Here is a 20173-nt window from a genome sequence, read left to right on the forward strand (position 1 = left end):
TCCCCACCCCTGATGCCCGCAGTCCTGGCGTGCAGCTGAGAGTGCTCCCGTATGCTCCCTGGGGGCTGCCGGCTAGCACCCACTGGTTGCAGCCGTGATGAAGGGAGACAGGTTTGAGGGTCTGCAAGCATGACTGTGGGGGGCAGGGTTCTAAGTGGAGTGTCGCCTTCGGGGCAGCGTCAGCCAAGTGACAAAACAGGAGAAAGACCTCCCAGAGCATGGGGACAGGGTGTGCAAAGGCCCAGAGGTGGCAGTCAGACACTGATCGGCTTGTTGCAGCAGACAAGGCTGCAAGCTGGGTTCCGGGGCCCCGTCTGGGAGGGCCTTGGCCTTGGGGCTGGATTCTGAAGGCTTGGTGAGCCACTGAGGACAGAGGAGCCTGGCGGGCTGCAGTTCATGGGGTTGCACAGAGTCGAACACCGTGGAAGCAATGTAGCATGGCACGGCATGGCAGGCTTTTAAGCAGGGGTGTGACAGGATGACACTGATACTTTTGAAGGGTTCCGCTGGCTGCTGTGTGGAAAATGGATCGAAGGGGCACAAACCTATCAGTAGGAAGGCCACAGGGCAGGCACAAGGCCACAGGGCAGGTGCAAGGCCACAGGGCAGGCGCCAGCAGGAGAGCGCCCTGGTGGCGTGGAGCAGGGTGGGGACTCTGGATGTGGGGCAGAGTGGATGGAGCCTGGGGGTGTTGGGGAGAGGACCGAGGGAGTTGCTGCTGACACCGGCGTTCTGGGTGGGCAGTGGTACTGTCACTGAGTGGTTTCAAAGGGAGCATCAACTCAGATTTGGACACAATGACCTCATGGTACCTGGGGGATGTCCACTGTGGAGGAACTGGGGTTCAGGAAAGAGATCTCAGTGAGAGATATGGGTCTGGGGATCTCGTAGTCCGCAGGAGTGGGTGGCGTCACTCAAGAGGACTATGTGGAGTGGGGAGAGCCCAGGGTGGAGGCAGAGCTGGGAAACATTCACACCTTGAAAAAGAGTGAGACGAAGGGGCGAAAACACCTGGGGAGAGGGCTCCTGGAGTCGCGAAGGAGCTTGCTGAAGTGGGGCGAGGGCAGCTGGGGGTGTGCTGTGGTCGGAGCGGGCTCTGTGCTGAGGGTGAGCTCTGAGAGCCAGGATGTCGGACAGTGATGGGGAGGGAAGGAGCCAGGGCAGGAAGGACCCTGAACTGGGCACAGGGGCCGGCATGTTGGGAGCCCTGGGAGGACCTGGTCAGGTTGCCCTGGTGCCTTCTCGTGTGGGAGGCCTAAGGGACAGGACAGGATGGGCAGAGAGGGGCCTAGTGGTGGCTGCATCATAAATGCTGGGGTGAGGGGCCACAGCACGTCTCATGGTATTCTGGTTATTATTATTTTTTTGCAAATACGGGGTGTCCGAACAGGCAGAAGGTCCCTGGCCTGCTCGGGTTTCTCTGTGTGGTGCAGAGACTGACCTCTGACCCAGGAAGTGGCTCCACCACTCACCCTGGGTGCTCACTGGGGTCCATGTCCCCTCAGAGGACTGGGGAGAGCCAAGGAAGTGATGCTGGAGGGCTCACGGCCCACGTGCATTCCCCTCGACTGTCCTGTGTGGGGGCCTGCACGTGGAAGGCTCTGGGAGACGCCAGGTACAGGGCTGGTTCCACTGAGTGCTCAGATCAGGAGGCCTGGGCAGGAGACCCCGGTGCCCTGGAGGAGGTGGCTCCAGACAGGACTGTCTTCAGGCCCCATCCCAGTGTGTAGAAGAGACAGTCTCTAACCTGAGATCCTGAGACTCTATGTCCCGGCCTTGTCGTGGGCACTAGAAAACTGGAGGCTCAAAAAATGAGGACCATGAGCCCCCACCCTGAGAGGTCCTAGCCAGCCTGAGTTGGAGGCTCAGCCAGGGCAGGGCTTGGGCAGCATGGCTATGTTGCTGAACCGGGCTCTGTTCCCATCAGAACCAGAACTAGGTAAGCAGGAGGTGGAGCAGGATCCGCCTGGGCTCCCTTGATCCTCTCTCATTCATTCATCACCTCATCATTCCACACCTACTGCGCCTCTGTGTCAGAGACCAGAGGCATCAGAGATCAGGCACACAACAGGCTGGGCCCTCGGGAGGTGCAGAGTCTAGGAAGAGGGACAGATGGCGGTGGTGTGTGTGGGGTGGAGAGAAAGCCCAGAATTAAAGTCAGGAGGCTGAGTTTAGGACCTGGGCCTTTCCAGTCTCTTCCTGGTGACTGTAGGCCAGTGGGGTCTCAGAGTTGTGCAGCTGAGCCATCTGGGAGGTTTTTCTCACCTTCAGATGCCCCCCTGGTCCTAGGAGTAAGCCTCACTTTGGGGAATTCCAGCCAAGGGGGTGAGATTTGGGGGAGCAGACACAGGCCTGCTGTACAGTCAGTCTTGGGCTCAGGTCCTGTTGGTGACAAGGATGGGCACTGCCCATCTCAGCGAGCAATGGGGTCGTGCAGGTCTGGATGGGGTGTTAGGTTGTGCGGGCCTTGGTTTCCCCACAATGCACAGAAGCTAGCTTGGGCAGAGTTCTACAGCCGCGTGTGTGCTTTTCTGGGTGTGTGGGTGTGTCCATGTGTCTGCGCACACACATGTGGGTGCACTTTCAGAGTGTCTGTAGAGCATGCGGTGTGCGGAGAACCCCGGACGTCTACAGTGTCCCAGCTGGCGGGGTAGTCGCCACAGTGATGGTTCTAATGAGAATAAACAGCGGTGCTGCTCCTGAGCTTCTGTATTCTTCCCATGTAGCCCTCACAGTGACACAGTGCAGAGGTCACCCCTGTTTACAGGGTGAGGAAACTGAGGCTCAGAGGAGCTAAATGTGTAGCCCAGGGTCACCAGCTGCTAAAGGGTAGAAGTGGGATTTGAATCCAGGCAGCTGGCTCCAGGGCTGTGCTCGGAGCCACAGTCTGAGTGCTGTGTGTTTAAGAGGATCAAGGACTTCCCTGGCGGTGGTTAGACATGTTCACTGCCAAGGATGCAAGTTCGATCCCTGGTCAGGGAACTAAGATCCCACAAGCCATGCAGTGCAGACAAAACAACAACAACAACAACAACAAGGCTGAATCTGGGACTTCCCAGGTGGTCTAGTGGTTAAGACTCTGTGCTCCCACTTCAGGGGGCGCAGGTTCTGTCTCTGGTTGGGGAACTAAGAACCCACAAGCCACGTGACAAAAAAAGAGAGAGAGAGAAAGAGAGAGAGGAACAAACAGTCCAGAGACAGCAGATGGTTTGTGCAGGGTCAAAAAGAGCCTTTGTGGTATGTGGGTGTGTATTTGTGTTGCGTGTGCACACGTGTGTGCCTGCTGGCTGAGCCATGGCAGCAGGTGTGCCTGTGGGCATGTCGGTGTGTGTGGTGGTATCTCTGTGTGTGTCGGTGTGAGCACGTAGGGCAGGACATGTTTTGTCCGGCATTTCAGTGCAGCAGGGTGAAGCCTAGCCCTTCCTTCGCCGAGGGCAGGGGAAGAGCGGGGAGTGGACTGGCATTTTTTTTCCTTCTTTGGGTCTGGAAAGAGTCTTGAGCCTGGGTGAGGTCTCCACACCTGACTGCACATGGAATCACAGTTTGTGGAACTCCCTGCCGCATCCTGTAACATAACTAGATTAAGTGGCTCACGGCAGGCAGGAAGTCCCTATAGGGACCCCAGCCTACAACCTTTGTGCAAGGAAGCCCCTCCGAGTCCCAGCTCCGTCTGCTCGGGGTCTGATGTATGAACTTCCTCCTAAAAGCAATCCTTAAAGACAGGAACACTTGCACGTCTGTCACCTACCCCCGTGGGGAGTAAAGACAAGGGTAACGTGGAATCAGGCAGTCTTCGAGCATCTGTCGTTCTTTGGCATGCGTACCATGACACTGGAATTTTTTTTTCTTACACACACCTTGATTTCTCCTCTCTGGAATTCACCGTGCAAATCAGAAGTGGCTGGGAAAGCTAGGCCAGAGGGGAGGGCAGTGGACAGAGTGTGGGATCTAGGGGAGGGATGTTTACCCTCTCTCACCAGTTGTCTCTGGCTGATAACCCAGCAGGTCAACATTTCCTGAGGACATGGACATTTGTTTGGCAGCCCCTAGAGCATTTCCCTGCCACGTGTGCAAGGGGCTAGGGGACAAAGATGAATCAGGCTCACAGGCAAGGGGGTAGGGTGAGGATGCAAAGGTGGAGACGGTGTTTACACCCAAGGGGCCACAGAGACATAACGGTGGACTCTTGTCTGCTTGGAATGGAGCCAGCCTGCCAGGAAGCTGGGGTGGCTTCACAGGTGTGACACTTCAGCTGGGCGCGGAGGATGGGGAGGTGGCCACAAGTGGTGCCTGGCCTGAAAGGGCAGGACGTGCTGGAACTAAGTCCCTTTGGCAGCTGACCAAACTCTGCCTGAGGTGCTGAACTGGAGCCCCCCACATGTGCTTTGAGAAGGGTGTGAGCAGCGGTGGGTGCCGCTGGCCCTCGGTATCGCCACGTGGGCCGTGGACACCTAACCCTCCGTGCAGACAGGACTAGCTCAGAAGGATCCTAGACTTGGCCACGAAGAAGCGGGAGGGGAAACATGGTGAGTGTAGTGAGTGTAAGGCGAGCCTCCAGCATATTCTCTCCCCCTTTCCATGCCAGGCCCCTGGACCCCCCACTCAGTGGCCGCAGGGGCGTCCTCCTCCTCAGCCCTTTAGCCGCTGGCCCAGCAAGTCCTCACTGCGCCACCTAAAGCTCTGTAAACTGGCCTCAGTCCCAGGAAGAGCTTGGGGTCAGGATGGGCAAGGTCGGATGACAGCAAGTCGTCATTTCTGTCCCCACATGCCTGGGACACGGAGCCCATTTTCTCTTTTCCCTCTGAGGGCATGAGAGCATGAGGGCATGGGTGACCAGGTGAGGCGGCCAAGCCCTGCCACATCTCTCAGGTTTAGACAGGGAAAAGCTGCCTGGGAGAAATGACTTCAACTGGCTCCTCCACCCCCCAGTCCTCTAAACTCTTTCTTCATTCTTGAGAGTGATAAACAGCTCACATGGCACGGCATTTACACCATGGCCCGCACTACTGTAAGGGCTTTGCATATTATAACACCTAATCCTCATAAGAAGAGTCTTAGGAAACCGTAGTTACCCCCATTTTACAGATGAGAAAGCTGAGGCATGAAGTAAAGTAACTTGCTTGAGGTTACCCAGGTATTAAGTGGGGGAGTTGGAATTCAAACGTGTAGTCGGACTTAAGAGTCCTTCCCTTCTGCCACCTTGTCACTGAGACTCAGCATGGGGGCAGGGTTGTCATCACAGAGGGCACTTAGCTGGTGTTCTCTCGACCTCATGAAGGGCGCAGAGTCCAGCTGGGGAGACAGATGGTGCACAGATGCCAATACAGTTTAAAGCGGTCTTTCTAGGGGGAGGGGGCAGGATTTCCCCAGCCCAGAGGGAACTCCAAGAGCTAAGCCAGGAAGGCTTCCTGAAGAAGGTGAGTGAGCAAGGTCTCCGGGAGGAGACCGTGGTGTGAGGAGGCGGCGGGGGAAGGGCGTTGGAGGCCGAGCCTAGGGGGTGAGGCAGAGCGGGAGGGTCCGCCCCTGCCCACCTGCCCGAGACCCAGCGCCGCAGGGGCTGTCAGCGGTGGGTGGCCCCCGAGACGGAGCTGTCGATCGAGTCTGTGCCTGACACCTCTTTCCCCTCCACTCTTTTGGTCTCTTTCAGTTGGAGGAGGACAGACTCTCGGGGCACTCCCTCCCGCGGTACAGCCCCCTGCGACGACTGGCGTCCTCCGTGTTCTCCTCCTCCACGCTGGAGACCGAGCATTACCCTCACCCTGGCGGCGGCGGCTCCTCCGGTTCCCTCATTCAGCGCAGCCGCTCGGCGGAGAGCAGCCCCGTGCGGGCGCCCCACCGGCGCCACGCGCCCCTGGCCGCCGGCAACCACAGACTCGTGCCCTCGGTGCTCCGCATCTCGCGGTCACAGCTGCAGCAGGTGTGGGCCCGTTTCACCCACAAGACCTAGGCTGGGCCCCCCCCCTCCTGGAGGGGGCAGGTGGGGGGGGTGGGGAGCAGGCAGAGACCGTGGTTCCTTCCCAGGAGGCAATAATCACACACTCACACACCCCGACCCTCCCTGTCATGCAATACAGCCCCTATAACGTTGGCCCAAGGTACTGTAACCCCCCACCCCTCGCCCCTTCCATCGACTCCCTCTGCTTGGTGCCAGCCAAATGGTGCAGGGAGGGGTGGGGCTGTTGGTGCAGTTTCTGGGACAGGACAGGGGCCCTGGGCTGGAGCCACCAGTGGGTCCAGAGTCCAGTGGAAACCAAGGTGTCAGGGAGAGGCGTGCTGGGTCAGAGTCAGTCTGGGAGGGCGCGTATTCTGTTTAATCTGTGATCTCTTGGCATGGCTGGGCATGGTCCACCCTTGGAGACGGGGTGCCAGGAGATGGCCCCTTTTGGTGTGCTGTGTCTCTGTCTCCCTGGGCAGGGCAAAGTGTGTGGCCCTGTGTATGAGATAGGGGCCTGGCTAGCCAGCTTTGGGGTTTGGTGGGAAAGTGCCTCTATACTCAGTGACGTGGGAGGAAGTGGCCCTGTGACCCAGTGAGCCCTTCCCAGGCCACAGTCACAGAGGACAGTGCCCTGCCTTCCTGCATCTCAACCCAGGAGTCCTGGAGCTCAGCCCACTGTAGGCTGCCCCTCCCCCAGGGCATATATTGCCTGGCCCAGCTCCTTAGGAGCTGGGGAGGGATGCACAGGGAGGGGTCTGGGTTCTGCCCCTCAAAGCGAGCTGGGGCCTCGGGTGATGGACCCTGCCTAGTAGCAGTGGCAGAGGGTGGTTGTTAAGGATGAGGTGAGACCCGTGAGCTCAGGACAAGTTCCAGACAGCAGCAGTCCCACCGCTGCCCCTCTTAGAGGGTGACCCCTTCCAGTGGGTGCTCAGCCAAGCTTTTTGGTCCCCAGGGGCGTTGGTGAAGACAGAACACCTGGTAGGCTGATCAGAGGGGGATCGGGAGACGGGAGGGGGATCAGGATGCCAGATTGCTCTTTCTGCCTGTTTCTCAGCACCCAACCTGTCACTGCAGGGACCCCAAGGTCCTCTGTCTTCATTCCTGCTCATGTCAGCCAGTACCTCTGTTCCCCTGGGGAATGAGGCAGTGGTGAAGATGGCTCCAGGAAGGGCAGGGCCAGTACAGGAAGGGGGGGAGAGGAGGAGGCCTGAAGGCCTGCACAGTGTTTATTGCAGCAAGGTCGTCTCTGTGTGTGTGCTTGTATGCTGGTACACTTACGAGCATGAGTGTGGTTTTGTATGGGAATGTCTGCATGTGGCAGGGTTGCCATGGATAGATGCTCAGGCTGTGCACTGCACAATTCTATGGAGTGCCAGTTACATAGCCCCTGATGTGAATGGCACCCACTGAAGTTGCCCAGTGCTGCAGTTCTGTGTGGGTGGGTGTGTATGAGTGTGAGTGTGTGTGTCTCTTAGGGGATCAGAAAGATGATTGTGTAATGCTTGGTAGTTTCCTATGTACCTACTATCATCCCAGCTCCTCTTTCTCCCTCCTTCTTCACTTGACGTCTGCTTCCCTCCCAACTTATCTCCCTTCATCTCCTGTCTCTGGTTCCAACTAGGGGTGCCACAGTCAGTGAACAGTGCCCTGAGCCAAACTGTTCTCATAGGTGGTTCACCCATGTGAGCCAAGCCCAACCCACCTCACTACTTTCTCCAAAAGTATAGCTTAAGGGTAGCTGGGCCACGAGCACCCTCCCGGTTTGGGAATGGAAGCCAAAGTGGGACCCACCTCCATCCTGACTGCTCATTTTTGAACCTCCCCAGGTCCAAGACTCTGTTGCCCTCTGGGCTGTTTTGGGTGGCTCTGCACCCTGTGATGGCAGAAGGCAGAGGAGGGGTCAGGGTAGACCCTGGAAGAAAAGAGAGAAAAATCAAAGCACAAAATTGGGAGGTGGGATGGCCAGTAGCCCCACTCCCCGCCTTCTGGCACTGCCCACCTCCCTCCCCGCTCTCCTCTGGGCGGGCAGGCAGGTGGCAAGTGGCAGGGGCTGAAATGAAAGGGAGTCTGTCCACCAGCCACTCCACAATCAGCAGCAGTGGGGGCAGGGCCCCCGCTATCTGGGATGAGATGAAACCAAGCCCTCTGTTATCCGGCATTTCCTTTCAGAGGGTTCTACTACCTGACCCTGAGCACAGCTCCCACTCCATGACCAGAGCCCTGCGGTACTCTAAGATCCCAAAGTGCCTTGTGACCTATCAAAGATGGCGGCACTAGCTTCAGCCTCGATTTAGCATCAGAAACGTATTGGGGCTTCCCTGGTGGCTCAGCTGGTAAAGAATCTGCCTGCAATGCAGGAGGCCTGGGTTCCATCCCTGGGTTGGGAAGATCCCCTGGCGAAGGGAAAGGCTACCCACTCCAGTATTCTGGCTTGGAGAATTCCATGGACAGTCCATGGGATCACAAAGAGTCGGACACAGCTGAGCAACTTTCACTTTCACTTCTTCAGTGTTTCCAAAGGTTTTGGAGGTGGGGAATCCTGTTTAGCATTCCCAAAGTAGCTGAGTTTTTCAAACACACACACCCCGGAAATGACTATTGTGGGAAAGAGTGTGTCCTTTAAAGATCATGACTCAAAAAACATTTTGTCCTTTGCGGGACATCTTTTTATATGCCCTCTGTAGTGGAGGAGAAACTGTCTTATAAGCCATAAAGCTCTGAGCTAACCAGAAGTGGTCTTAAGACCAGGAAGTGGTCTTGGTATTATTACCTTTTGAGGGTAGCTCTGACTTTTAGAACATCTAAGACTATTTGAAGCCACGTGTGCTGAAGCAAGTTCATGTGAAGCGCAGCAGATCCCTGTGTGGTTTGGAGTCCAGTTGCCTGTCTCTGGGTCCTGGGCTGGGTAGGAAAGTTGTGAGCCCAGAGTGTTGTCAAGCTTTTTTCTTTTAGGGTTTCCTAAGGAAGATGCCAGAGTGTTTCAAGAAAAGATACCCTGCCTGGGGCAAACGCATAGCCTCCCCAAGGTCAGCTTTGAAAAGGAGCAGCACTCTTCATTGTATTGGAAGAGGCTATTTTTGTACTTAAAAGTTACACCCTGCATGTAGTGGTGGCTTCCAATTATTAATTAATTTATTTTATTTAACAGTTACTGGCACACAGAGCTTATCATGTGCCAGGCAGTGATCTGAGCACTTTACAAAAATAACTCATTTAATCCTCATAATAGCCTAGGAAGTAGATCCCAGTATTATCTGCATTAATGGATTAATCACAATATATAATTTACAAAAGCATATGAAAAACCCCCGCCAATGCCGAATAACTGAGGACTTGTTTGATAGGAGTTTTAAAGTGTTTCAGTCTGTGTATTGGTCTGTTTATTATTTACTGTCCTTACTGGTTGGCCCTTCCTTGCTCTACTGAGGAAGAAGGAAGTTATCTATGAATCAGACTCTCCTTCCTTCTCCATCCCACCTGGGCATGGGATGGAGTTGGGGGTGGATGGGTGGTCACTCCAGAGTTCTGGGGTTGGTTGAAATGGCTGGACTCTGTCTCTCCAGAGACCCCCAACCTCTCAGTCCCATATGGCCCCAAGCATGCCCATAGCAGCTCTGGGGATTAGGTGGGTGGAGTAAGAGTTCCAGTGAGAAAGCAGGTGCTCAAAACCATGTCCTCAGTGGTATCGGTTGGGGTCCCTGGGGTCAGGCTCACAGGCAGGGCAGATACTGGCACCCATACCACTGACCGTGGAGATTTGAGATGCGTGTCACCAACTCATCTCAACTCATGTCAATAGGAGCCAAGCAGTGTCAGGGAGCGGGCACTTGTGGGGACTGTGGTAAACAAAGGGACCCCCACCATCCTCAGCTCAACCAACTGTTGCCAGTATCTTCCACCTTTAACGTGAAATCTTGCTATTTTTAAATATTGGCATCTAATTTTTTAAAAAAACAACTTTTTAAAGAAAAATCACTGTGTGAGCTAAACAAAATTGGTTTACAAGCAGAGACCCTGAACTCAGTTTGCAACCTCTCTGAGCAAACTCTCTGAGCCTGAGGATCCCCCTACTCCCATCTATCCAAAGCTGTAAGCACTCAAATGGGGACAGTGTTCTTCCCCAGGAACACAAACTGGGTGGGCTTCTTAAGAACAGGCAGCTCATGACCAGTGGGGATGTGTGGTGTGTGCTGTGTGTACATGTCAGTGAGCTCATGGTGTGTATGCCTAAGTGTGTGTGTGGGCCAACGGGTTTGTTCATGTTAAGTGGGGTCCTCCTCAAAGGACCAGTATTTTTCCTCTGTAAGACAGGATCCTAGGTCAGTGAAAAATGCACTAGTAAATTCTCAGTAATGAATAGACACCCCCACCCACTTAAGGCAGCTTGGGTCACAGCAATAACCAGTCAACACTCACCACAACCTCTAGCATCCCAATCCCAGCCATCTCCTTTGCAATTCCAGCTGTGGAGAAAAAAGGAATGGCCCTGCCCAGCATAAGGAGGAATGGTGGCATTTCTGAGCCATGCTGGTACATTAACCCTTGCTCTCCCAGCCAGGAGGGGCAGGTCCCTTCAATCCCAGGAAAACCTGTGTTCCTCTTTGTGGGGAGTCCCAGGACCCTCCTTTGCTATTTCTCCTCTGCCCTGTTTAGGTCCCCTTTTCTGGGGAGGGGTGGTGCTGTCTGCCCAGGCAGTGGTTGGGAGGCCTGGGCCACTGGGTGAGCAGAGGAGCCGTGGCAGTGTGTCTATACTGGGTGATCAGAGGGGAGGACCATGCGTAGGGAGGCTCTGGGGGTCACTAGCTATGGAAGCATAGAGAACGCGATATCCCCTGCTGTCCTCGGGTTGATTTGGTACCTGAGGATGGAGGCATAGACCTCTAAGGAAAGCCTGAACACCACCCCACCCCACCCCCAAATTCCACTGGATTCCACCCCATAGGGCAGGAATCAGCCCACCCCCATGGGCAGTCCTTGGTAACAAGGAGCGTGGCAGATCACTCTCCTTAAGTTGGGGGGCACGTCCCCAAAGTTTGCATTATTCCTATTAGGGACAGAGGTGCCCCCAGGACTGGTGGGGTCAGCCTCTGAAAATTTTAAAGCATCCTTCTCCCTAAGGGAGAGGCTCCTAGACTGAGGACCATAACCCTCAAACATCCCCAATGGTTTCCCACACCACCCAGTGGGCTTCCCAGTTTAGGGAGCCCCTGGGCCTGAACTGCGACCCCAGCCCTCAAGTGAAGAGTTGAGAAGCCGTGGGGAGGAGGGGCAGTGAAGCCCAAAGGACTATGGAAACCTTCCGAGACCTCTGCTTCCACTTGGTTCCGCCGTGCGTCCCACCACCTACCCTCCCTTTTACCCGCACAGGCTGTGGGGGTGCGGGGTCTGGGGTTCACCTTGCCACGACTAACAGGCTCTCTCTCTCTGCTACACACACACACACACACACACACACACACACACCCACACCCGTAGCTGCGCGCACACTTCATGCACTCTCCAGACAGCAGACTAGCGGCCCGGCCCAGGAGAGCACGAGGATCGTGTTTCCGGGCCCCTCTGGCAGGTTTATCACTATATTGGGACCCCCATCCCCTACATTCCCTTCTGTCCCCGCCCCCGCGGCCGTTGCACCACGAATGTACGTTCCAGTCTTTTTAACTAGCTGCTACGCGGCGTGACCAGGCGACCGCCCGGCCTCCGAGCCCCCCAGCTCGAGCCACGCCGGTCACGTCGCCAGAGTAATCCTCCCGGGCGCCCCCGGGCGTCAGCCTCTGCTCCCCGCCCCGCCGAGCTGCCTGCTGCTAAAGTCCTCCCCGGGTTCTCGCCCCCCAGCCGCCCGCCGCCTCCCGCCCCGCCCCGCGCTAAGGTTGAGTTGGCTCCCCTCCGCCGGCTCTGGGCCGCCGGGTCCCCGGCCCGGGGTGGGGCGGGGCGGGTGTGAAGGCTCGCCCCTCCGTGCTCCAGGGCAGGGTGCTGACGAGGGCTGGGAGAGGGAGCTGGCCAATTCCTGGGCTTCAAGAGCCCGGGTCGCCCACACCGGATTCCTGTTACCTCACCGCCTACAGGGCTGCGCCCTCCCGTCCCTGCCCCAAATAAATTGGCCTTGCAATTGGATGCCAAAGAGCCCAGAGTTGAGGGGGAGCCAAGCTTTGAGCCTAGGTCTCTCAGAGCCACCCAACACCCCCCTTTTGGCCCCAGCCCCAGCCTCTGTGTCTCCTGCCCCACCCAACTTACACCACAGAGGGCCCTGGGGGTCCCCAAACACGCCCCCACTTCCAGCTCTTCTCTCTCCCCATCCCCGCAAATAAAACTCAGGGACCAACATCTGCTTCCTTTGCACTTGCTCCGTCGACTCCTTCCCCACCCCCACCCCCAGCCACTTTGAGGGGCTTCGGTGGAAGAGGAGAGAGGTTCCGGGCCCTTGCGGCTATCAGTATTGAATGAGGAGAGGGCTGGCCCCTGCCCCGCTGGGAGGTTTGACTGGTGGGATGGGGGAGGCTCGGCCCGAGGGCCCAGCGCAGCCTTTTCCCTCCAGGGGCCCCCTTCCAGCGTTGGGAGGCAGGGATGGGAAGGGGGTTGGGCGAGAGGGTCCTCCTGGAGGTCCCGAATCCAGCCTGTTTATTCCTGGGCCTCCCCATCCCATCATAACTCCCCGCCCCCCATTTTGTACTGCAATAATACTGTATTATAAGCTTGCACTATTTCCCGACCCTGGCCAGCCATAAGCATGCACGAAAAACTTCAAAACCACACACACGCGAAGATGGGACGCTTTTTTTTTCTTTCTCTCTCCGGGGTGTGTCCTCAGTGTACAGAGTGGCGTCAGGGCCCCCACCCCCACCCCAGGGCCCAGGTAGAAGCGCATGCACTGAGCCCCTGCCCCTAGACTGCGAGTACTGTACAAATCCAACACTTGAAACCGAAACGCACACGAGCGGCGCCGCCGGCGTTGGGGGGAGGGGGTAGGACACGGACTCTGCACCCCGCGCACGCGGCCACACAGGGCGGGGGTGGGGGGCGCCCCGCCGTCAGGCGTCGCTGTGCAAGGGATCTTGTGCCTTTTAAAGTCCCTGTATGTTGATGCAGACAATCCGGAGAGCTTGTGTACTACCAAATTCTGATTAAAGACGCCTTCCAGGAACCTGCGCCTCGCCTGCTTTCTTTCCTCCTCCTCGTTTCTAACCCACCCACCAACCCCGCAGTTCTGGGGTCGCAGGACTGCGCAGAGGCCAGGGGCTAGTCTTTTGCTGACTCAGAGATGGGGTGGTGGATGGGGGGTGGCAAATTTCAGATCAATGGATCCAGCCCCACTCCTACCTTAGCCAGCAGCTAAGACAGGCCAAAGTAGGGAGAGGGAGGGAACCCTAGAAAGTTTTAACCTAGTTGGACTTGAGCAACACTTAACTGCTGCGGCTGGCTAGCGGTCTCCTTTCATCCCGAGGAGGGCTTTGGGGGTGGACTCTGGTCTCTGGCCTGACTGGAAATGGCCAGCTTGCTGGAGGGGGGATGGGGAGATGAAAGGTGGTAATCAGTTCTCAGTGGATCAGACAATTATGGCCAAGTGCATGGTGGGGGTGGGAAGCCAGAATAGCAGAGAACCCTGTGAGGAGACCTCAGGGAGCCTTCCCCTGCTCCCTGTCCCCTGCCCTGATGGGGGATCTGAAGGAGCCCCGGCATGGGGGAGAATGGTCTGTTGAGGGGAATCAGTGAGAGACTGGATTGTGCAGAACCCAGGGAACTCAGGGGTAGAATGCCTGTTGAGGGAGAACTGGGTCAAGGAGAGGGTGGGACCAGAGAAGAGGGTGGCAGAGACTGTAGAGATTGCAGAGAGAGGGGGTTAAAGGGGAGGGGGCTCACCGTCTCACTGTCCCCCACCCCACCCCCACAGGCCTGCAGCCATAGCGCCCAAAGAGGAAGATACTAATATGTTTCCCCTTGGGGCCTAAAGCAAGTGTGGGGGCGAGAAAGGGCAAGCTACAGCTGCGGTTTTGACCCCCCCAGGGCATTGAGAGGTCCTTGCCCTGGGGCAGCTGGGGCAGGCACTGAGATCTGCGGTCAAATGTATGAGGATCTGTAGAGACTTAGGGTAGCAGCTGTCTTCCCAGGTGATCTTACCCCTTTCACCCAGATGACTGCCATGGGCCAGGGTGCCGGATGTGGGTGGCACCCCTGGATGGAGGGTGAAGAGCAGAGGGAGGGCTCTTGGCCTGGCAGATGTGGTTTGAGTGTAGAGACCAGACAGATGGGGCAAAGACTGGGAAAGGCAGAGTCCAGCAGAGAAGGTACCATGCTGACCTCTCATCTCTGTCAGTCTAGGCAGTTTTGGCAATGGGAGTGGGGGTTCCTGTGGCCGGGGCTGGGAGGTATGTGCTGGGCAGCTGCTCTGGGGCTGGGGGGGGCACTGCTGTGAGAGTCACAAAGCCCTCCCCACTGGGCAGTGAGGGTGGGGTGGGGGTGTCAGAGCTCATAGTCCTCTTGTCCCCGGGCAGCCCGCCTTGTTTGACCTTGGGACTGTGGACTGATGAGTCTGGGCTTTGGCCTGGGTCCAGGTCAGAGACTTGCTCAATGGGTGCTGTGTGCGGATGGAGGGTGTGGGGAGTAACCTGTCTCCAGTGTCAATAGCAGGGGAGTCAAGGCTGAAGAGAGCCTGGTTTTGCTGGCGGCAGGGTCAGTTTGGAGTCTGGTCCGTCTGCCTCTGTTCACTTTTCCGGCTGACTGGAGTAAACATGGACTTGGGCTGAGCTCTGAAGCTGACAAGGCCACATGCCTCTGCTCGGGGGCTCAGCGGATGCAGGGGGAGGGCTGAGGCTTTCATTCTCTCTGAGTGTCTCAGCCCCAAAGGCCTGCCTCCCCTCCTCCCACACCCTCAGCGCATCTGCCTTTGGCCAAACTCCATCCGAGTCACCAGGGAGCTGTGAAACAGATTTCTGGGCCTTATCTCTGACCTAGCAGAATCTGCGGAGTAGGACTTGGGGCTCCGTATTTTTAAAAAGCATCCTCAAATACCACTGTGCCAAGCAGGCTGGAGAACCATAGAAAGCAAATTGAAGTTATACCGTGTCCCTACCCTGAGAAGGGAGCAGGAAGGTGTGAGCTGCCCTGGACCCTGGCTTTCCCTCGCTGACACCCAGCACTGTCTCTTCCCTCTGAGGTAGAACCGGGGAGTGTTGCTGCTGTCCCCTCCCGTGGTGTCCTCAGGCCTGGAGGGCCAAGCGCACAGGGCTGTCCAGGGATCGCTGGCTGATTGAACAGGCACGGGATCACCTGGGTGAACGGGTGAATACTCACTGGACTTGGGCATCCAGGAGAGGCCAGAAAGGGTGAGGGAGGGCTTCCTGCTCTCTGAGGAGGAGGAGGGGTGCCTCCAGGCCTGGTGCTCCCCAAATTGGAGCCAGATAGAAAGGGGCTTTGAAACATAAAACCAAGCATGCCCAGGCCAGGGTGATCCTTAGGGTAAATCTGTGTCTTCTCTGAGGTTCACGGCTCTGCTGAAGGGCAGAAGGTCCTGAGTTTCGCCACCTGGGACGGTGAGAAGCCAAGGAGGCAGTGGAAAGAATTCTGAGTTCTGGGCTGGCCTGACTGGTGTGCCTTTGTTACTCAGGCCTATTGATGCCTCTCTCCAGGCCTCAGTTTCCTAGTCTGATATTGTCAGTGATGCCTGATTTCCAGTGGGGATCCCTCATCCCTCCCATGTAATGGAAGGGGAGGGCTTTGAGATGGAAAGGGAGAGGATTCCACCTATGAGCATCTAACGTGGGCACTGTGAGCAGAGGATCCATCCTTTGGATGAGGCTTTTCCAGAGAGATCCAAGAACTGGCCAGATGGCAGGGGCAAAGATCATTCTAACAGGGATGCCCAAAGAGTCAGAGATGGGCAGGAAAATAGGCTGAGATTCTGCTGAGAAAGAGTGGTTTGGTGGGGTTGAAGGATACCCCTGCTGAGTAGGATGTATCTGGTACTGGGTGGGTGGGTTTTGAGCCAGACAGGAGAAACACATAATCAGAACACACTCCGGAGTGTGCTGGGGTCCTGTCTGGTGTCTGACACTATCTTGTCTTGCATGAGGAAGGTTATGACAGTTAAGGAGGGGAGAAGTCACAGCCTTGAGCGAATCTTGGCCTTGCAGATTCCTTCTCCTCCACCTGCCTATGGGCTGAGCACAGAGACCTCAGCTAGAGAGCCTATTCTTTCCCTGCCTCCATAGGTATGGCAACCAGGAGTTTCTGGGATTGAGGAGGGAGGTAATGATCTTCAAACTAGGGTAAGCCAGAGCAGCGGGTAGGAGGCGAGGGTGGGATGGGGTTGGGAGGGAGCTAACATTTATCAATCCACTGCTATAAGCCAGACCCACTGCTTATATGACCTTGTTTCTGGTCACAGCCTTTGTGGAGTATGCATTATCCCCATCTCACTTCCTAATCTAGAGACTGCACACTCCATGAAAACAAGAACCAGGTCTGTCTTGTTGATCCACAAATTTACAGCCTCTAACACAGTGGTCAAGACAATAGACATTCAAGGACTTTACGCATGCATGAATGAATGAAAAACCCTTAAGAGGCTCACCATTTATCAGGAGAGAGAACCATGTAAAGGCGTGCCTGTCAAATAGAGGGTGGAAGGTTCTGTGAAGGAAGGATGTGGGAAAACAAGGAGAGTGGTGAAATCTGCTTGGTGGGTGGACAAGAAGCTTTTGGGAAAATGAGCTGTTTGAGCTGGGTGCTGGAAGAAGAAGAGGAATTTGTCGTGTCAGTAGAGAGAAAGGGACGGACCCCTGGGCAGAGGAAGCTGTCTAGGGAAGGATCAGAAGTATGAGAAAACTGCATTTTGAGAACTGCTAGAACATAAGCAGGGGAGCAAAGAGAGGTTAGAGCCGAAGGTAGGAGCCAGATCATGGGCTGGGCTGGTGTGGGGTGAGGTAGGGAGGGGTGGGGAGGAGAGAGGATGCTCATATGCCGAGCCAAGGGTTGGGACTATCTCCAGAGGACTGTGGGGCCCACCACAGGTTTCTGCAGGTTTGAAACAGTGGGAAATGAGATCCGATTTAAGTTTCAGGAAGATCACTTGGGCAGCTGTAGGAAGAACGGATGGGCAATGCAGAATGGAAAAAAAAAAATCAGGCTCGTGGCTGGGGAACCACCAGGCAGCACAGGGCTGTGCCCATGGGGATAGGACAGCAGACACAGATGTTCAAGAGGAATGCCTGGCAGGACTCCCTGAGTCTGGATGGCCCCTGAAGGTGTTGGAGCCCTTCCAGGGCTTTGGGTCTGCAAGGGCTGTGTTTCAGAAAACAGAAGCCCTGTGTGTTCAAAAGGCTAACAAAGTTCTGGATACCATCGGTACCATCCCCCCAGGAACAAAGCCATGTCAGCCCTGATGGGGCCTGGTGCTGTGTGGGTGCCCAGGGATGTGCGTGATTGACAAGAAGACATAGCAGCGGAGGCCCTGGTAAGATGCTCAGGTCTTTTGAGTCTGGAAGGAAGAAGGCTCAGGAGAGATGTGGTAAGAGTCTAGAAAGCTAAGGACATGCTATTGCATGGCCAAAACGTCCAAGGGACAAAAGTAATCAAGTGAAAAGGAACTGTCTTTCATAGGCTGGCTGTGACTTTCTGGAGAAGTGTGGACTCAAAATGCACCTACAGAGGGCTGGAAAATTCCTGGCTGACAGGCAGGTGGGAAGGGGGCTGGAGCTCCAGGGACCCAGCCTGCACTTCACAGGGTGGAGGATGGCCCAAACTTTGCCCTGACAGGTTCTGGTGGCCCCGCAGCCAACTCCCTGGCTACAGAGGAGCTGTACTCTATGAGGAGGCAGTGAGGGCAACCCAGACACTTGCTGCTCCTCTCTGGACCTGGTTTCCTCACCTGCAAAAGGAAGGGTTGATCTACATGGTGGCTATGATGGCTTGCAGTTGTCATTTTCTTCTGTTGACTGAACTACAGTTGGCTCTGGGTTTCAGGGTACACATGGGATACAGGAGAGGAGTAGGGGTAAAGGGGAGACTGGGAGATGGAAAAGCCACCGGGATAAAGGCCTGGGACTTCCAGGGGACCTGGAGCATGGAAACAGTCATCAGAGATTTGTTGAGCAGTTACTAGGTCCCAGGGACCAGCCTAAGCTCTGGGGATGGAACAATGACCAAAACAAGCCTCCGTGCCTGCTCTAGTGGAACTCCCACTCTGGCGAGCCTCCAAGACTGGGGGTGCAGCCAGGTCCAGGAGCAGGGCTGTGACCTCAGTAGGTCCCTGTGTGTGCCCCTTGCAGGTATTCTCTGTGGCACCCCCGTTTGAGGTGAATGGTCTCCCACGAGCTGTGCCCCTGAGCCTGCCCTACCAGGACTTCAAGAAGGATCTCTCCGATTACCGCGAAAGGGCTCGGCTGCTCAACAGGGTCCGGAGGGTAGGCTTCTCGCACATGCTACTCACACCCCCCCAGGTCCCACTGGCTCCTGCTCAGCCTCAAACAAATGGGAAGGAAGAAGAGGAGGAAGAGGAGGAGGAGGAGGAGGAAGAGGAGGAAGAGGAGGAAGAGGAGGAAGAAGAAGAGGAAGAGGAGGAGGAGGAGGAAGATGAAGAGGAGGAGGAGGAGGAGGCAGTGGCCCTGGGGGAGGTTCTGGGGCCACACAGCGGCTCCAGCAGCGAGGGCAGTGAGAGGAGCACAGACCGGAGCCAGGAGGGCGCGCCTTCCACGCTGCTGGCCGACGACCAGAAAGAGTCCAGGGGCCGGGCCTCGATGGCTGACGGGGACCTGGAGCCTGAGGAGGGCTCCAAAACGCTGGTGCTCGTCTCCCCTGGTGACATGAAGAAGTCGCCCGTCACTGCTGACCTGGCCCCTGACCCCGACCTGGGCACTCTGGCCGCCCTCACCCCACAGCAGGAGCGGCCCCAGCCCACTGGCAGCCAGCTGGATGTGTCGGAGCCAGGCACCCTGTCCTCCGTCCTCAAGTCTGAGCCCAAGCCCCCCGGGCCTGGGGCAGGGCAGGGGACGGGAGCGGTGGCCATGGGGGCAGGGGGAGTGGCAGTCACCTCCTCACCCTTCACCAAAGTCGAGAGGACCTTTGTGCACATTGCGGAGAAAACCCACCTCAATGTCATGTCTTCCGGTGGACAAGCCTCCCGGTCTGAGGAGCTCAGCTCTGGGGGTGAGCTGGGCCTGGAGGTGCCCTCTGATGGGAGGGTGGCGGAGGAAGGGGCCTCCGCACACCTGGAGAATGGCATTGCCCTGTCAGGGCTGGAGAGCTGTGTCCCATCAGCACTCCCAGGGAGCAGCCCCTTGGAGGTGGCCACAGACTCACTGCCCAACGGCCCAGCCCTGGCTGATGGGCCCACTCCCGTGTCCCTGCTGGAGCCAGGCCCCGAAAAACTGGCCACCATCTCTCCTAGTCGCCACGCCGTGCCAGGCCCCCGCCCCAGGAGCCGAATCCCTGTCCTGCTGTCTGAGGAGGACACGGGCTCGGAGCCCTCCGGCTCACTGTCGGCCAAAGAGCGGTGGGGCAAGCGGGCCCGACCGCAGCAAGACCTGGCGCGGCTGGTGATGGAAAAGAGGCAGGGCCGCCTGCTACTGCGCCTGGCCTCTGGGGCCTCGTCTTCTTCCAGCGAGGAGCAACGCCGTGCCTCTGAGACTCTCTCAGGCACAGGCTCCGAGGAGGACACGCCTGCCTCCGAGCCTGCGGTGCCCAGGAAAGCCGGGCGGGCAGCTGCCACCCGGAGCCGGATCCCCCGCCCCATTAGCGTCCGCATGCCCACGCCTGCCACAGCCCAGCAGCCCCCCGACAGACCCCAAGGTGCGGCCCCAGCATCTGACACAGCCATCACCAGCAGGTGAGAAACCGCTGCCAGTCCCAGGGGGGTGGGTGGTGGTGGTGGGGTGGCAGAGGGTGACCACAGAAAGCTTCCTCCAGGGGAGGCTTTCCTGGAGGCAAGGGGTACTGATAATTCAGCCACACCTCCCCAACCAAGTCTCTCTCCTGACTTGGGTCCCAGCCCTGGCACTGGGCTCAAGGAAGTGTCTGGAGGGATGTCAAGGAGGCAGGCTTGGGAAAGGTTGATGGGGGATAGTGGGGTCCACACACAGTCTCTGGTGTGCCACGGGGCATTTAAGGCTCAAAGATAAAGGCTAGAACAGTTGGGAGAAAACATGACCCATATTAATATAAGCACGCGTATATAACACAGTAGAATGTAAAGATGAAACAGAGACATCAGAGAAAGCATGCAGCAAGCTCTTCTGTCAGCAGCCC

At 56.9% G+C, this 20173-nt stretch overlaps 1 protein-coding gene across 1 annotated transcript in view; it reads left to right on the forward strand.

Annotated features, from left to right (window-relative positions):
* Positions 1-20173, forward strand: part of TTBK1 (tau tubulin kinase 1) — a 35372-nt gene that overhangs the window by 14582 nt on the left and 617 nt on the right. The window contains exon 13 of the mRNA XM_068960871.1: positions 18199-19754. Coding sequence (XP_068816972.1) covers positions 18199-19754 — 1556 coding nt within the window. The remainder of the gene's footprint in view (positions 1-18198; positions 19755-20173) is intronic.

Source organism: Capricornis sumatraensis, chromosome 22 (genome assembly GCF_032405125.1).
Source record: "Capricornis sumatraensis isolate serow.1 chromosome 22, serow.2, whole genome shotgun sequence".
Taxonomy (NCBI): Eukaryota; Metazoa; Chordata; class Mammalia; order Artiodactyla; family Bovidae; genus Capricornis; species Capricornis sumatraensis.